At 41.0% G+C, this 18,341-nt stretch overlaps 1 protein-coding gene across 2 annotated transcripts in view; it reads right to left on the reverse strand.

Annotated features, from left to right (window-relative positions):
• Positions 1–218: 218 nt before the first annotated feature.
• Positions 219–18,341, reverse strand: part of LNX2 (ligand of numb-protein X 2) — a 59,324-nt gene continuing 41,201 nt past the window's right edge. For both annotated transcript variants that reach the window (XM_082784436.1, XM_082784437.1), the window contains exons 3-10: positions 17,749–17,984; positions 16,709–16,908; positions 13,114–13,509; positions 11,434–11,580; positions 9,188–9,365; positions 7,300–7,531; positions 5,474–5,632; positions 219–2,711 (exon numbers count right to left, since the gene is read on the reverse strand). In XM_082784436.1, coding sequence (XP_082640562.1) covers positions 2,576–2,711; positions 5,474–5,632; positions 7,300–7,531; positions 9,188–9,365; positions 11,434–11,580; positions 13,114–13,509; positions 16,709–16,908; positions 17,749–17,984 — 1,684 coding nt within the window. In that variant the 3' untranslated portion in view covers positions 219–2,575. The remainder of the gene's footprint in view (positions 2,712–5,473; positions 5,633–7,299; positions 7,532–9,187; positions 9,366–11,433; positions 11,581–13,113; positions 13,510–16,708; positions 16,909–17,748; positions 17,985–18,341) is intronic.

An 18,341-nucleotide genomic window follows, 5' to 3' on the forward strand; every position in this document is an offset into this window, starting at 1 on the left:
GCTCTGGGATCCTAAAAAAGTGATGTTTCCAGCAAGACTGTCTCCTTGCATCAAATCAGTGCCGTGAAAACATCCTCAAGCTGATCAGTACCAGCTGGCATGGAGGGGAGAGGAGGAAATGCTCCTTGTGGTGAAGAACCAGAAGGCACAGATCTTACCTCCTCTTTACAGACATTTCTCAGGGCTTGAATTACTATTTAAACAGCTGATATGTAACCCTGGTTGGATGAGGATGTGATTTGTGATAAATCACATGGAAAAAAACCCAAAACTTTAAACTGAATCTGCATTTAGGTACCCGTAACTTTTGTAAAGAGTGAGACAAAACTTTGAGTTATTACAATGTGTAGAATGAACTTTTATTTTCATTCATCCTTCATTAATACCATACAATTAGATAGCAATATCTTGAAAAAAAAAAAAAATCTTGAAATAATTTAAAACAGAAGGCACGGAAAAACAAACTATGCAGCTACAAGAGAAAGGGGCAAAATGATTCAGGAAAGGAATTCATTCAGAAAAAAAAAAAATTCTCACTAAGCATTCTGATCAAAAGCTACAACACACTGAAACAAAACTGCACAGTTTAAGCTAACCCATGCTTTTGTTACATACACATAGAAGAGAAAAAAAAAAAAAAAAGCTTTTCGCAGGGTTTTGAATGAAAAGTGTTACTTTTAAAATAATAATTAAAAAAAAAAAAAAGTTAAATCTAGTACATATGTCAAGATCTTCCCTAAAGTCTACAGTAAGAGATACTTTACCAAAAAAATCTGCATTAGGAGCAAAGTTAATCACCACTTTGGAATGGGAAGAAACTCAAATCAGCTAAAGTATCAAATCGTTTTGGTGTTTGCTTCAGAAAGTAAGATTCTCAATACAGTAATATACTGTAGAGGACATTCGTTTGTATTATGAAATTAAACTAATATTGTACATCATAGAGAGGAATAAAACCACTTCTTTCGTACAAGGTTTTTACTTTTTTCTTTTTTTTTTCTTTTTTGTAAAAGAGTAACTTTATTTATTTTTTAAAACAAAGCTACTGGAATTTATGACATGCGATAATATGCCCCAATATTATAATGGCTAAATTGGAAAAGAAAGGTCATGCTTCACAATCGAAATATGCCGTGATTCTCAAATACATTCTCTGGTAATGAATAATACAATACAGAGGTCATTCATAAAATCAGCTCAGGTTGTGAACCTGGTCTACAAATGAAGCTCTTTTTTCCAATATGCGGAACACTGACGACTTACAAGTTTTGCTCCTGGTCAGCACATTCCTTGATGTGCCCCACACCTCTTTTTTTTTTTAAACAAATGGGTGTTTAGCCTGCAAATCTCATGGAAAGGCAAAGTCTAGAAGTTACACGTTTGTTTTTAAAAATACTAAATACAATCCAAGATAAACAGTATTATTCTTACTGACAACTTAATAGCAGGTGCTCTCTATAGGAAAAATAAAATCCTGAAACGCAAGACAGATTATTTCAGCATTTTATATCAAGGCATTTGCACATTTGTCAGGAGGTGACAGAGTACAAGTGAATTTTGCAGCTTTCTCTGCAGTCGGACTTGAACAAAAAGAGCCATCCTTCTGGCCTGCCCACCTGTAAACCAGAACGTGAGTTTTCTTAATAGCTTGCTGCTTCTGCAAGTAATTCTGTCATTTACAAAGTACAAGTCAAAGCATCGCTTCCACACGTGAATAAAGAGAGCTGACAGCTACAATATAAACGGTAAAAATGATCTCAGTAAAAATGTTCATCAAAATTCTCTGACATAGCAAAACATTCATTTGTAAAGGAAAGTCTAATACTGCAAGCCATTCACTCAAAGGCGACCCTGGGCATGTGTATTCTTGCCAGCATTGCAACAGTAATTACTTCCACATTTCTGTTCATTATAGGATACAAACTCTGTAATATATTAAAGTTTCCTAACAAAGAGTCCAATTATTGCACTTTATAAAAATTCCAGTAATATCAGGCTTTTGTCCTACACTTTTCTATGAACACTGATGCCCTGTGAGGAAAAATACGGGGGCTGAATAATTTCTTGCGAGTACAAAATGGAAAGGTGTACCTTCGGAAACTGATTCAGAGCAGCAGGTGGATGTGCCTCTGCCTTACCGACACACATTCTCATCTCAGGGACGAATGGGCACGTGGCTGTTAGGCTTATATATTATATAGAAATTTAGGTCTGCTCAGAGCAACCCAGAGAACCGCTAAGTTCTTCTGCTGGCTGTCCAAGGCTATTGCTTGACAGGGAAAGCTCAACGACAGCCTTATTGCAGTGGGAGTTTCTGTGTGAGCACGTGTGAATTTGCATTCGCCTCAGCGATGGGTGTAGCGAACAGAAATGGCTATTTCAGGATGGGAAGAGAACATACAACAAGTCTGAGAGGCCCATGAAAAAAAAAAAGAACAAAGAAAGTGAGTAGAGCAGTTTTGGCCCTGCTTATAACCAGCTGTATCAATAGGGGGGAAAAAAAAAAAAAAGAAAGAGATTTTTGTGCCAGCTATCTAGAAAATGAAGCTGCTTGAACCAAAATGATTTCATAAATCTATATGAGGCTTCCGGGCCAGCAAATCACGGTTAAAGTTACTTTGTTCCTCTGCTCCTTCAGCATTGGAACAAGTGCAGAATGGCTCATTCCAACCGTTGATAGTCCATTTACAGCAACAATCATATCACCACACCTAAAAGACACAAGAAGAAAACCCAGCGATGAGAACGGCTCTGCAATAACCATCACATCCCAACAAACAGCACGTGGGGCAGCAGGTTTCCATCAGGTTGGAAGTTTAGCAAAATTGAACGCCTTTATGTGGTTTTTTTTAAGTCTCTTTTACTAATGAAACTCATCTGGGAAATTCCCAAATCAATGGATTTCAACACTAATACCAAATCAGTTCTGTATTAAAAGTGGACCTGCAGGGAAATGTGAGAAGAGAGAGTTGGAAAGATCTCCTGGAGTCAGGAGAAGATAATGAGATAGCATGCGCATAACAGAGCATTTATGTTTGTTTGTGTGAGTTATAACACATTTACACCAAGCACGTCTTTACTGTGGGAGGTGTAAGTAAAGATACTGATGGTTACCAACCACATTCCAACCAAGACCCTTGTTTTCAATGGCTTATGATTTTCTGAAATGTAACCATTTGGCTTGAAATCTCCTACAGCAGATGGTTCAGTGGAGAAGCTGTAGCACCTCTGTGTTTTAAAGCAGGGAATAGAAATTTAGGAGGGGGCTGTATGCTGGCCTTGAGAAAACTGGCCTTGGAGGGTTACTCTTCAGTTTTTACTTAAGTTCAAGAGAAATTTCATAAAAGCACGTTCTTCCTACATTAGGTAAGCTCCGTCTTACAGGCATCTCTTCTCTGCAACCTGAGCATGTTTGGGATCCCCTAGTGCAGTGGAATGAGATGCTGGAGACTGAACGGGACTTTTCCTGACACCGATCCTCCCAACTACTGAAGGCAACAGAAGTGGATGACAAAAAAGATGCTCTCCTGAGCTCTCCTGGTGCCCCCAGCTAAGGAAGAACAGAGGAAGAAGCAGTGTGACCAACACTGGTCAAACAGGCAACTGGAAGCCCTTCTCTGCTTTAACCAAGGTATCTCATCACCCAAGAAAGCATCAAACCCTACAATTCACTGAGTGGGGTCTCTCTCAGCCTTTCTGCTGAAGTCCTTTCACCTTCTACAAAATCATACCAGACAGATACTGTAGGCAGAAAACTGTCCTAAATACTGGTCTGTGAAATTATTTTCTTACTTTCTCTCTAGCCTAACAAAACATTCAGAACATTTCAACAGTGGAACAGCTTCAGAAAGACCGGTCCCACGATAGCCCTTGTTGATGGGAGAGGCCCAGCTCCAAGTCCATAGTCTCAGTAAGAGTAGATTTGAACAGAGGGTACTACATCACAATATTGCAGACGAGTATCTTTTCCATTCCTTACACGGGGTGAGTGTGGCCACAAGCACTCTTCCCTTCTTAAGAATGTATTTCCATTTCTGTTAAGACTTCTAGTTATTAATTCCCCAATCTGAAATTATTTACTTTGGGTTGAACTGAAATCTTTCATTTAATCCAAACTGTTTCATAGCTGGCCAAAAAATCTAATTTTGTGTTCAGCCAAACTATTTTTTCATTTATTTATTTAGTCATTGAACTGAAAAATCAATTACTGGCAAGGCTCTAGGCATAAGCACATTTTTTTCTCAAGTTACTTGGTAAGTAAACCTACATGTGAAAACCATGCCATAAAACTTCAAGCCACGTAATGTTCACAAACCTATGGCACATTTTTCACTCCCACCTTCACGCACAAAAAAATAAAGATCAGTTTTTGAGCAAGAGAACTTTTAATAGGTTCCTTTAATAGGAATTGTAAGTCCTAATTCTGAAACCCTACACGAGGCTAAGATACATAGATGTATACTAGACCTGGGGATTGCATCCAATGTAACGTGTAAGTAGAATAATAGAATATTTAAGGCCAGAAAGGACCTCAGGAAGTCTCTAGTCCCTCCTCCTGCTCAAGGCAAGGTCACCTTTAAGCTCTGACCAGGGCTTTCCCAGTTGGGTGTCACAAACCTCCTGTCTGCACAGCCTCCCTGTGTGACCTGTGCCATGGCATCACCATCCTCATGGGGAAAATGCTTCTCCTGACACCCAGTCTCAACCTCTTTGGCTCAGTTGTGCCTGCCATCCTTGTTCTCTCTCCTTCACCACCATGAAGAGCCCAGGCTCCATGTCCTCGATAACCTCCTCGCAGGAATTGGAAGGGGCTGTTAGGTGCCCCAGAGACAGCTCTGCTCCAGGCTGAGCAAGCCCAGCTCCCTCAGCCTCTCCTCCAGCTCTCCAGAGGCCTCCATGGAACTTGCCCTATTTATCCCTGTCTTTTCCACCAGCGAATAACTCTCAAGGCACTGTTCCTTAACGATCTCTTCAGAGGTACTGACTCCTCCATCCACTTTCACACTTTTCTCTTGAAGCAGCAGCACCCATCTTTAGTACCAGAGTTTTCAGTGGTGGCTTCAGAAGGCTTTATGAAAGGCTAAAGCTGTTTCCCCCATTTTAAAGAAAGTTCTTTAATTTTTCAACGCTTCTCTAGGAAGACAAATATATTACAAAGTAACCAGGCCTGCACATGGGGATATTCGCAATATTTTATGCCTAAAAAGAGTTAAAAGGAGAGAAGGAAATGGTAGGGGACATCAGCACCGCAGCTGGGGCAGAGGACAGGAGATGGCAGAGGTGCCAGCACAAGCATCACCTCTGTGACAAACACCCTGCCCTCTGCCTAAGCAGCCTGTGCTGCCCTGCATCACACCCCGAGGAAGGCAAAGCACCAGGTGCTGCAGCATATTTCACTAAGCAATGAGCTGCACCAGCACCTAACTAGTTACAAGCATCGATTATTATTATTATTACCCATGTTTTAACTTACTTTAATCTCCCATCAAAGTAGGCAGGAGTTCCCAGAACAATGGTTTTGATGAAGAAAGGCTGGTTGGTGTGGTTCTCCTCGTAGCCACCGACGATGCTGAAACCCCAGCTGCCTAAATTGCTCCGCCGCAGCACTACGTCGTGGCAGCTATGGAGGCAGCTGTGGAAGGGAAGCACAGGGCAGCAAGAGAAAAAGCCGTGGATACCTCATACAGACATTTCCATGCTAGGCAGAACACCTGCTCTCGCACCATCACCGCTGCAATAAGCAGGGAGGAGAAGGGGAGGCATGGTAATCAGTTCTGTTCCCAGACAGGGTAATTCTGTGATATTCGAGCCAATTACCAAAAAACCTCACACTCCTGAGACAGAAACGTGTTTAAAAAGAAATAATGCGGTGCTAGAATAATGACTTAAACGCAGTTAACTCTGCACAATGACAATAATATGGCTTTATAGGGATTTCACAAGTGGCAAGAATGTGGAGGAAAAATGGATATCCAATGTTTACTTTGCAAGTCAAATATACAGTGCATTTTTCTTCCACCCCCAGCCAATTCAGGCTTTTGCTACTCAAAGAAAAGATCTGAAAGTCCATGCACCACCTTCTTTATCTGTGAACCGATGCATCACCAGTAATGAAAACATAAATGATTAACCATTTTGTTAGGCAGAAGGTAAATAATCCCGATCATGTTCCACTAACTGTACTGGTGTGTATATATTTACTTCTTAAGTGAAAATTCATTCTTGCCAGTGACATAGAGACTGTAATTAAAAAAAAAAAAAAAAAAAAAAAGAAAAGAAACTAGAGATTAACTTCTGGGTAAAAATGATGCCACGTTCTTTACCGAAGTACAATACTCTTTAAAGAACAGCAGCACAATGAATAACGTAACTTTAGGAGCAACAGAGGGTCTTCTGTAGCATGTAAGCAATAAACCACTGCTGTGGCATGGAAAGCCAAAAATTTACCAAAGCTGAGAGCTGTTTACTAAGATTAGGTAACTCATGGTTCTGTTATCTTCAGATGTATTCTGCCACCAATGCTCCTTTTTTGTTGTTTTACACTTAACAACTGGCCTTTGCCTGGTAACTCCATCAGAGGGAGAGGAATTAACCTGCCCACTCTGGCTGAAGTTAGTAACACTCTTCACTGCAGTGGGAGCTCTTCTTGATAGCAAGCAATGCCAGAATGAGTTTATACTGAAGCCACAAGAGACTGAAAAACAGAACGGTAAAAATGAAGCATGGTGATGTCAAGCAGACTGCAGATTAGGAAAGAGGAGGGAGGGAGCTGCAAATCTTCAAGAGCTTTTGTGTTTGGCAGAGATGGTAGTGGGTTCTTTGAAAAAAAATACATGAGGATTTGTAACTACAGGCTTGTTTGTGTGTAAGAGATGCGTAAAAAGTCTGAGAATGGAAAGTCTGATCCACTATTCTAACATGATATATTTGGCCTCTTAAATTTAAGTAGTAGATTAGCACAGAGACACATGGGCAAACACTTCGGGTTTTTATTCATTATCTCTCTGGTTTTAGATACTCTACTGGAAATTTTGATACGGTTAAGCAATGGAAAAGATTACTTTTATTCAATGAGAAGAATCCACGTGGGCAGCTAATATGGTTTGTGAGGGAGCAAACCAAGTCTCTTCATCTTTCAGTTGCCTAAGAAAACATTGCTCCTGTTCACGGTCCTCACTGTGAGCACAAGGTGAACAGAACGAGATGGTTGGGCAGGCAGAAATAAGGGCAGATGTGCTGCAACTAAAAACACCTCTGCTTTGGTAACTTTGGTAATTATCGTATTAATTAATTCAGTACCTTGGAAGTCCCAGCCACATGACCCACGACGGTGACCAACTGGCATCGTACTCGTTTTCACTGATGGTACTCAGTTGTTCTTCATTAGCCTGGGGTTGTTCTTCTACAATCTGGACTTCCAGTGCTTTCAGGGCGACTACTGAAGAGGCAGCACTGGCTTTGAGCATGGCCACCGCCTCGCTGTGGCTGAGGTTAGTCAAATCGATGCCGTTGATGTTGAGCAACACATCACCTGTTGAGAGGTGCAAATAAGAACACATCAGTCTGCCAGGATTGTTCATACCTGCGGCACCTCTCTCACCAGGATTTCATCTAATACCGTATTTTTCTGAAGCTGAGACAGTCTGAACTAGCACCTTGGGAATGTGAACAGCATCATTAGTTTTTCAGCTTTACCCTGTCTGTTTAAAACTTTAACGTGTAATTGTTCCCAGTAGAGTATCTTAGGTTCACCCAAACATTACACGGGAAGGAAGAATGCGGAAAAGAGCAACTCAGGCACCAGAACGTAACCAAATCTTAAAGGTTAGTGAGGCTCCATAGAGCATTCTAGGTCTGCTTTTTTTTTAGCTTGTAATGTGGGAGAAGAGAAAGCAATTCAAAAACTACTGGAAAGGTTGGTGCAAAAACCAATCCACTAGAAGAATGAAAGTATCTGTGGGAAGATAATAATCTGGAAAGAGTCCAAGACACTAAAAAAAAGCCACTATTTTTATTTTATTTCAGAATAATTTTTAAATGCCTCAGGGTGAAAGCAAGCATGTAATTTATGGTCCAAACAGTAGTCTCCTTCACACAATGTCCACTTATTGGTGAAAGTCAGGAATCTCAAAGTAAAAACGTGAACAACTGAGTCATCTTTGGAATGAGACTCTTTTTTTGAAAGCTTTTGTCTCCCAAGGAAAGATAAAGTTGAGGTGCAGCTTAACTCTAAATCACTTTCACTTTTGCTGTGGCTACTTTAATATTACATAATGAAAGAGCAATTGTGATTCTTCCATCAATTGTACTTTTCACAGTAGTACAGAAAAAGAAAGACTACACATTGGTATGTGGGTGTAATTCATCTCAGAAGCATATAAGGAGGTTCCCACACTGTTCTTTTTAAATTTGTGATTTGTGAAGTTGTTTTTTTTTTCCCCTGAATTTCTTTCCTAAAACAATCTGAGATTCTGTGAACTCTGAATTGCAAAGATTCCATATGCAGTCTTTGCTTCACATATGGCACAATGTTTTAATCATCACTGCTTAGATATTGATCACTCAGGACTGTCTTCTTCATCGAGTCTAAACTCTTTTGAGTCTAACCTCCACCTCCCAGTTCCCTCTATCGTTCTGCAAAGCCAAGGAACAGGGATGGATGCAGCAGCACATCTGAAGATCAGTAAGTCCAAGCTGTGCTGGAGAAAGGACAAGAGAGCATTCAAGTACCACAATCATTACAGAAGTAGCTTTGGGGGTAAACTTCACCTGGGTGAGCTATGACCTGCCATCATCTGAGCTGTTCAGATATTATAGTGAGGACTGGAGATTCCTCGAACAGTGATGGGGCCCACCCCACCAAATTAAACACAAAAACAGGATGCGTGTACTACAGTACAAAGCACCACATCAGACCCTCAGCTCAGGGGATTACAGTCAGCTGTAAAGAATTTAGCCAGACATTTCCTGATCTCATCCACTTCCCCTCCTATCGCTCTCTAAACATCCCTTTCCTAAAAGCGTGATAATAAATACTGTATTTCCATTATTGAAACATGAAGACAAGCACTCATCACGGCTTTGTTACATCTGTTAAAAGACATTATGGCACCACCTGATTTCAGTGAATGCACTCATCAAAAACCAATCAGAGGCCACCCGTGCCACCAGGAAAGCCAAGCCCTACCTCGTTTAATCCTGCCGTCTCTTGCCAAACACCCATGAGGCTGTACACTTGTCACGAAAATGGGCAATTCGCCACTTTTGCTGCCTCTGCCTCCTGCCACTGTCATTCCAAGAGATTCATGTGGCTCTTTTTTCACAGTAATGTGCTTTTCTTGGCATGTAACACACTGGGAGAGATCCTGTTTGACAAGAATAAATAATGTTGTTAAAACTTAAACAAAACAAAAACTAAGAACACAACTAAATACACCCCAAAGCTATACTTTGGCACTTGGACAAGGTTTAAAAGCACCAAGTCCGTAGTGTAAATTGGCTTCATCTTGATTCCTTCTACATCAGATCAAATAAAAAAGCCACTCATGCAGATGCTTGAGTATAGACAGAAAGTTTATAAGGGCTCTTCTTGAAAATCTCACTACAGTTTCTTTTAGGTCTTACACTGGAACAGGTTAAATTTTAGGACTGTGCCATGAAACCGTATGGTCAAAAGATTAGAAACCAAGCAGAACTAAAACTTTTGATGTCTTGGTGAATATCAGCATTATCTCATTTGTAAGTAGAATATGGCCCACAACTACAAAAAAGCTCCATAAGAAACAAAAACACATGTTTTCATGATCAAACAGAGGGGCCATTTAAAGCCCTCATGTGCCATGTTTTCTTTCACAGCTGGTGTGTAGCCTCTCTCAGAGCACGGAGTAGCTAAGGCCAATCAATGCTCTAGGCTGTTAATGGACGCTTTGTGCAGACTCCCTGATGATTGTAAGGATAACCCAAACCTGAAGCAAGAAGAAAACACTGCATTTCATTTTCTAACACATGAATCACGAAGTTTAGCCCCTATTTAGCTTTTCCCTATCTAGAGGATTTAGACCTGAATCAAAATGTATTTCACTTGCTCAAGCCTTTCCCCTTCAGGATATTTAGTGATACATTCAAACCACTGCACGTACACCTGCACTAACATCTTAAATCAACAAAATACTTGGAAAGAATCCAAAATAACATTAGAAAGAACCTGGAAGATTCTTCTGAATACAAACACTTCATTATTCTCCCACTTTCTCTTAGAAAATGGAAACTGTTTTCTTCCACTTCCAGTGCCACATGTCCCTTCTGATTGAGTATTCTGCCTGCATATCCATGTTAATCACACAATATATGTATCATAGCTTATAAGAACAACTCCTCCTGGAGTTTTCAGGATTTAGGACTAACTGGCTGGTGCCACGCAATTATAAAAACATTTTTTTTCCTACTAACTGTAGATTAATGAGACGGAAGCAAAGATAAATTATATGAAACCTAGGACAAGTCTAGCTTGGTCGTCACTTTCAGTTGTATGAGACTTGCTACTTCGAAAGAGCCCATGAATGGTACTGGTATGCTAGGGAAATCAGCTCAGCCAATTCATTGGCTTTGGAATTGTAATATGAATGCAAGATATATTGGTAGATGGAAAGTGGGTTCAGGCTCTGCTACAGATGAGCTGTAATGATTCTGTTGATATGGAGTATCGTTGTGGCAAGCACTAATGGCCACTAACAGTATTTGGGAGCCTCACCTTTACCCCTTGCACCTTTATGAAATTACCCAAACTTTTAAAAAAATACACATTTTCAACACATTTAAATCCCCCCAGCAGAATTGTGACATTAAACAGTGATGCCAACAGAGTGGACAGGAGGAAAGGTGGTTTGGTTGACATGGTCAACGTGAGAATTATTTCACAAAATCTGAACACTGAGAAGTCATATTGTTCTAACCACAGGAACACCTGATGCACAGGCTTTATTTCTGCAGTCTAATGGATAATTTGACACTAGCTTCATGAATGTCTCCTCATTCTGCCTCTCCTACCTTGACCCTGCAGAACTTAGTCTTGCAAATGGCACTGTTGGCTCATGGAAGACATGACACATCTCCTCAATGTGCTCTTTATGTACTGGATACCAAATCCAGTTTATGTGCACCAAATCTCCTGTCCTTGCTGGTTGCAGCCAGCATAGGGGCAGAAACAAGAACGCTCTTGAATGACAGCAGTCAGCAAATCCAAAAAATACTGAAATGCAGTTGTGTATCTTTTGTTCCTACTCCAGACATGATGCAGGACTTCATAACTTGGAAATCTTTGTTAAGTAGGTCTAAAAGAAGATGTAACCCTTTCTTCCAGTCTTGCCTTGCTACCCACTTAGACCATCACATGACAAAAACTCTATTTTTATCTCTTAAAAGAGAAACACCAACCTTATGCGAGTTGGGTCTGCTGTGGAACAGCTGCTGGGACTGGTGTTGGTGTGGGTTGCTGTTGTGAGTCCCGGTGTCTCGGATGATACTGACTGTCTGTGACTTTGTGGGTCTAGAGATGATCAAATTCACTCTCTCCCCACTAGCCTGTCAAATATATAAAACAAAATAAAGAAGTTGGTAGGATATTGATAATTAGCAGAGGGGAAGAAAATTATATGATGAAACAAGAAGACAGCAGAACTTGTTTTCCAATTCCTGGGGGTGCCACAGATTTCTCATACTGCACAGTCCCTTACTCGATTCTTGCTGCAATTCCCCCTAGAAAGAGAGGACAGTAACACTCTTCTTTTTTTCCTCTAGTGTTACCTCTGCATCACCTGCAACTTCTTTGCAAAAAGGACCAACTCTCTCTGTTTTATGAAGCTTCAAACATAAAAAACAACAACAACAAAAAACCATTTGCAACCTCTACGAATTTGTGCAATGTGTTATCAATAAAAGAAGAAATGCACACGTGATGGCTCCAGGATCTGCAGATATGCATCATAAGCTCTGAACACCTTTGGTATTTCCCAAAGAGACTTCAGAGAAAGATGTTACATATCAGCAGACCAAAAATTCTGGAGATGTGGGAATATCAGGAGACTCAGATAATAGATGTTAAATGAAGTATCAACTCTTTCCATTGATTTAAAAACATACCTCAGGAGAAAAAAAAGTTACCCACTGTAAAATTCTGACCATTTCACTGTATCTTGAAACTGCGAAACTGGCATTAAAATCCCCAGGATCATTGTTACTTTCCTTTAACTGCAATGGAAGCTCTTAAAATGATACCTGAAACGTGTATTTATGATTCATCTGAATTGTGGTTCTCTATTTGGTGCTGAAACTTGGGTTAAACAAAGGCAACTGCACTAGACTGCAAGAACCTGCTACCAGTCTATTCCAACTTTACCAAAAACAGAGCATTTTTTCCTAACATCCCATCAGTGGGAAGCAGCAACGTGCTGCAGCTGTTTCCTTATAGACTAGGAGACAGGTGTGGCATTGAGGTTTTCCTGCAGGAATAGGAAGGGGACACGTGCTTGATTGTGTAATGCTTTGGGTAATATTTGTGATCAGAGCCGAGCCAGCCATTTGGAACAGCCCTTTCCGAACACTCAGGAAATGAATTTTACTGTATGGGACTAATGGAAGACCGATTGTGTTCCTAGCTGCCACCTCTCCTATGAAGCCTGGCAAACCACTTTCCTATTTCAACCCCCAAATTCAATGCACAGGTAAATCAATATAAAACAATGCCCACTTTTATAGGTTTCACTAAGTGTAAAAATCAAACCTGCATACACAAATATAATAATAGTCCTTTTTTTCCTTTTGTTTTTTTTTGGCTAAGCAGTAGGCTACATGATACTCACATAAGCACCCTTCTAACGTTCAGGCTGCATGATAGGGAAGATTAAGGCACTTTTCACTTCTAATGAGATGATCTTCATATGCAAGGTGCCAAGCAGACCCTGTTTTGCAGCATTATTTCCAGCACACATATCACAGCAAACTGCACTGCTGCAGGCTTTTAGGTATCACACTCAAGCTGTTCTGTCTGGGACAGACTCGACCCCAGGCTTCGCACAAAGAGCTGAGCCATGGCTTCAGGAAGGGAATGCAATTTACCTGTATAACCTGAGCAGCAAGCTCTGGTGTCCCGTGCTTCAAGTCGTGCCCGTTGATGGCAAGCACTCGGTCGTTGCTGCAGAGCCTGCCATCCTGAGCAGCCAATCCCCCTTCCAAGAGGTCGAGAATGAAGACTCCCGGCTCATCTGTCCTGCGTACGAGTTTAATGCCAAGCTGCTCGCTGGAGTCGCGTTTGTGTAGCGTGACTTGGAAGCTGTCCTCCCTCGAGGAGGAGGAGGAGGTGGTGGTGGTGGTGGTGGTGGTCTCGGCGTGGCCGTGCGTGCGGCTCCCGAAGCGCCTCTCTCTCAGCACAGTGAGGTGCAGCACCGTGCAAGGCTGCGACAGCACAGCTCGAGCGTGGTTGTGGGACACGTTGCTGATGTCAAAGCTATTCACCTGAAAAAAAAAATAAAAAAAGATCAGAATATTGTTCTCATGTGTTTAATTGTTCCTCGTTATGGACATAAAGTCCTCTTCAAACTAAATTCAGAGGTCTCTGCAAAATCCAAGAAAACCTACCAGGAGCAACCTACTTATCTGCTTGTACTGGGCTTCTGCTCTCTTCCTTCCATCCTTTTCTGCAAACCCACTCTCTCTAATGGTGAATGCCCCCCATCCTCATACTCCGTGGTTTTTGTTCTCCTGGTCTCCTGTATTCCTTAGATCTTTACCTAGTTTGTTCTCCAGAACAAGAACTTCATGTGTACTTTCAGCATCAAGCTCATTCTCACTTAAATCTATAAAAATAATAGCTATAAAAAGAACTCACACAAATCTCCAAGGAAAGCTTACATCTAACAATATTCGGTACTTCCATGATGTAAAAAAAAATTAGAAAATGAAAACCAGAATACTTAAATGTGTTCAAGACAGAAAACAAGGCAGTTGTTATGATTCTGAAGCCTTAGTATGAACTTAGGAGTTTTTCCATTGACTTCAGCAGAGGTATCATTCAAAATCCAGTTGTAAATGAAAACCAAACTAAGCTCTCCCTCCCTATCCACAAGAATTCTGTTTGTTATGTGGCCCACTGATGCAAAGATCAGTTATCTTCAGTCATCTCTTCCATTGTAAAGTTAAGGTAAAAAATGAGTGCAATGGGAGTTAGCAGAAAACAGGACCACGACAAAAACTAGCCCCAAAGCATTATTTGCCTTGTTCTGAGGTGTAAGAAGGGGTTTGGGGTTAACACTGAAACATCATCCTTGGCACATATTATTGTGCCCTGATGGAAGAGCCCCTGCCCACATGATTTAAGTAGAAAAAAAATACCAAAAAAAAAAAAAAAGAAATGTATACTAAATTACAAAAAATGATGCCAAATATCTATACCAAAGTTTAAAAAAATCATAAAAAATTAATTCCAAATACTGATCCGAAAATTACAATCTGTACAAACCAAGATATAAAACAACAAACCACCAACAAAAACTAGGAAGAGAAGGGTCCAAAAATCTATGTGCAATAACCATCATGTTTACATCACAGATTTGAGTTGAGGGACTTTGGGCAATGCAGCTGCTGCCCCCAGACCAGATGTAACCTTGAGCAGAGGGAGGGGAGGCACAGCTTGAAGAAATAACATGTAAAGCTGCCACCAGCGAAATCCACCGGGGCTCATCTGTCAGAGCCCTTAAATTAAATTTAGTTTTATTTTTAGCTGTTGCTAGCTAAAGTAAATACATAAAATATGGAAGCCTGCAAAGGGCATACAAGAAGATATGCAATAAAATTTAATTCTTCTTTCTACAAGGCAGTTCACAGCTCCCGAATAAAACAGCCTTAGCATTCCTTGTGAAAACAGATTCTCATTAGAACATATTTTACATAAATTGCTGTCACAGTCCAGCATAAAAAAGGGACAATTTAGAGCACTTTTAGGCACCTACCTGCATGTCATACACAACATGCACTTGCATGTAGCAGTTACTAAATGTTGCTCCCCTCCATCTTAAAAGGGGATCTTAGATGTCAAATCTTTTTTGACTGGGCAAGAAAACACCCAGTTTCACCCCGTAGTCCTTCCTGGCTTCCTTTCAGTCCTTTACTGCTCATAAAAAGTCTTTGAAGACGTTTTCAGAAATAACCGACTGAAGCTTGTACTGAGCTGTGTCCAACCCTATGCCTAATTACACCTGCACAGACCAAGCCTGGTAATTTGAATACAAAAGCTCAGCACCTGCACAGGCAAATCTGAAGCAACAGAAATATCCTATCTTTCAAAAAGTTTCTCTTTTACCTCCCGCACCTCATCCTCACGGCGACAAAAGGACTCGGACGAGCACTTTCCTAGCATCTGACAGCCTCAGTGTCAGCACATGGATAGGGAGAACACACTGCAGCTTATAAATCCTATTTATAGTCAATTTATCGCCACTTATGGCTTTGGAAACTATAATTGACACCTGCCCAAATGGCAAGAATTTCCAAAGCTTCAGTGACAAGGTCCCTATTCTGCAACCAACGAGAGCCCTTGAGTATGGGAATAAATTAGGTAGCATTCAATCAGTGTCTGCAACTGCTTGTTAAAAAGGCAACATTTTGGAAGCCCCTTGGGTTACTCTCTTGGCCAGCTACTCTCCTAACACTCAAAGAGAGGAAAAAGGCACATTTCTCAAAAGAGACTATTTTCTGAAGTGCAAACTAATTTTATTCTAAGTGTAACTACAATACTTAAGCTACTCCCCTCTCCTGGGTTTCAAAAAAATTGAAATGAAAAAGGCCGATGCTACTTTTGGACTGATCTTAGGCTATCGGATCAAAAGCAAGCATTTTTAGTGAAGTTATTTTGAAATGATAGTAACATATCTGTTTCAGGTGGAATGATTCAACAACAGAAGAAAGGTGGAGGACTATCTTGTTTATGCAGAATTCAATTACTGCTGTTCTTCAGAGTACTGTACTTAACCCTGTTCCCGACATAAAATCAATAGGAATAGATCTTTTTACATTGCCTATGGCTAGGAATTTAAAACAACAACAAAATACGCATGTTATCATAACCAAAATAAATTCTAATAGTTTAATTTTTCAGAAAAATATTTGGAGCACTTTGCTTCAAATCATGCCAGTGAAGAACATCACTGACTCTCTCTTTTATAAATACTGAAAGATGCAGATGAGCTGCAGAGGCTTTTGGAAGGTAACACCGAAGACAGATTAAAATAACAATTCAGATAAAGGCAGTCTTACAATCCACAAATTGCTCTTCACATGGGACAAATCACGCCAACTTGTTACCCAGAAGTACCCTCTGCTTTCCTTAGAAAGCATGTGTAAAATTGAAATAAAGAATGAGGCCCACAACATTTAAAAACAGAAAATATGCTTGTGTTTTAAAAATTGATAAGAGATGCTAAGGAGGAAAACTGATTCCAGGGGGCTGATCCCATGAACCCCACCAAGCATCACAGCCAAATGTGCTAGAACAACAGGCTCTGCTCTGAATATTAATTGGCCTTCCAACTGATAATTGCAAAGCTAACATTTACACAACATAAGTCTGCCAAGGAAAATCTCCCATCTCATTTAACAGACAGCTCTGCAACAACTGAATGGAAAGCAAGCAGACAGAATATGCAATGAGATTCCATACTTGAAGTATTTGGTCTCCAGCAAGAAGTCTTCCATCTCTGGCAATGATCCCATCCCGATAAACCTCTTGAATAACAATGTTGATCAAAGGCGTTTCATTGCCACCCACTATGCTAATTCCTAATTCAATATAAGGATTGGACCGATGAATTTCAATAGTAGTGATCTCTCCTTCAGGCAAGGTAGGTGGCTGTTGGTTTGCTGTCAATTAAAAAAAAAAGAAAAGGAAGATTAATGTCTTTTATACCGCATTCACTTTCAACAAAGCAAATCACCAGAGGACAAGATAGGCACGACACACAACAATGGTTTAATAACAAACTAAATAAGTGTGACTGGATTATTCCACTATTTGTTGGGACACCTATGTCATCTGAAGTAATCTACAGCATCTTAGCAATCTAACAGCAATCTACCCATGCTTTGTGAAATGGGGTTGTTTTTGCAAAGGATATTCTGAACCCTTTGGGTCCTGTCCTGTACCGTAAATTTTAGATACTTCCTTTCCAATTTGATGACCTGTGGGGTGCACCCCACAGAGCATGTCTTAACCGTGCTTCTTTGTTGGCTGCTCTTACACCTGAATTAAGTGTTAACAGGTGACAAGGAGAAGCCCATTTATGAAGCAAACATGGAGACAATTACAGAGGAAAAAGTGGGATGCTAAGGGACAGCAAATACACAAGGAAAGGAAGGGGAAAAGACCACCTTCTTCTGCAGTCAGGCCCAGTGCTTCCTCTCTAAAACCCCAAATGCTAGAGGCGTTACTGCTAGTTCAATGCAGTGGGTCCAGGAGCTACTCAGCTGCCTTTTCATCTGAGCAGGACAGTACTCTGTGTGCAGGAAGCCTGCTCTTAGCCCAGCTGCATACTTGCCCATAATGGAAACCCACTAGCACTTCTCCAGGAATTGCAAGAGAAAGAGCAGAAGACGAAGATGTGCATTCACAGTCTGCAACGAGACAAGCTCTGACACCGTAACCGCTTCTACATCTGGTAAAATCAACCCGTGACAGGGCTGAGAAGATAGCTGATGACATACTGTCTGTTCCTGTGTTCTCTTCAAAAGGAGGATTGTCGATGCTGGGCTCGTCTGCCCAGGTGGAGAGGGCGGGTGTGAAGTTCTGCTCGGCCGGCACCACTCCCTGATCCGCGTCTGGAGACACGCTGCTGGGCTGCTCCGTCCCACCGGGACCCGTCTCGCCCTCGGCTTCTGCTTGCAGCTTGCTCGCTTTCCGTCTCTCCAGAGCCACCCTTCGATGGGAAGCCCCGGGGCACCTGTGAAGAAAACATTTACACCACACGTCAAGTCTGCAGCATGAAACGCCACAGCTCTCCAGCCAGCAAAATCAGCCTTCTGCAAAGCCACAGCTTTAAAGGAATCATAAAAGATGTTAAACACACTGGATTTTAAAGCCAAAATGCATGTCAGTGGACAGCACCCCAAATCTATAGACTGCCTTCTTCACAAAATTTCCACTATGTTGTTTTCTGGCCTTGAACTCCATGTGCTGTAATGCATTCTGAGTTTGGACTTGTTTGCTATGTGTATTTCAGTCTCTGGAAGATAAATCTTTCTGAAAAGACTGAACAGGATCAGGACAAAATTCCACAGAAGAGGAGCCCTGCTCCAAA

Source organism: Aythya marila (genome assembly GCF_965140915.1).
Source record: "Aythya marila genome assembly, chromosome: 1".
NCBI lineage: Eukaryota > Metazoa > Chordata > Aves > Anseriformes > Anatidae > Aythya > Aythya marila.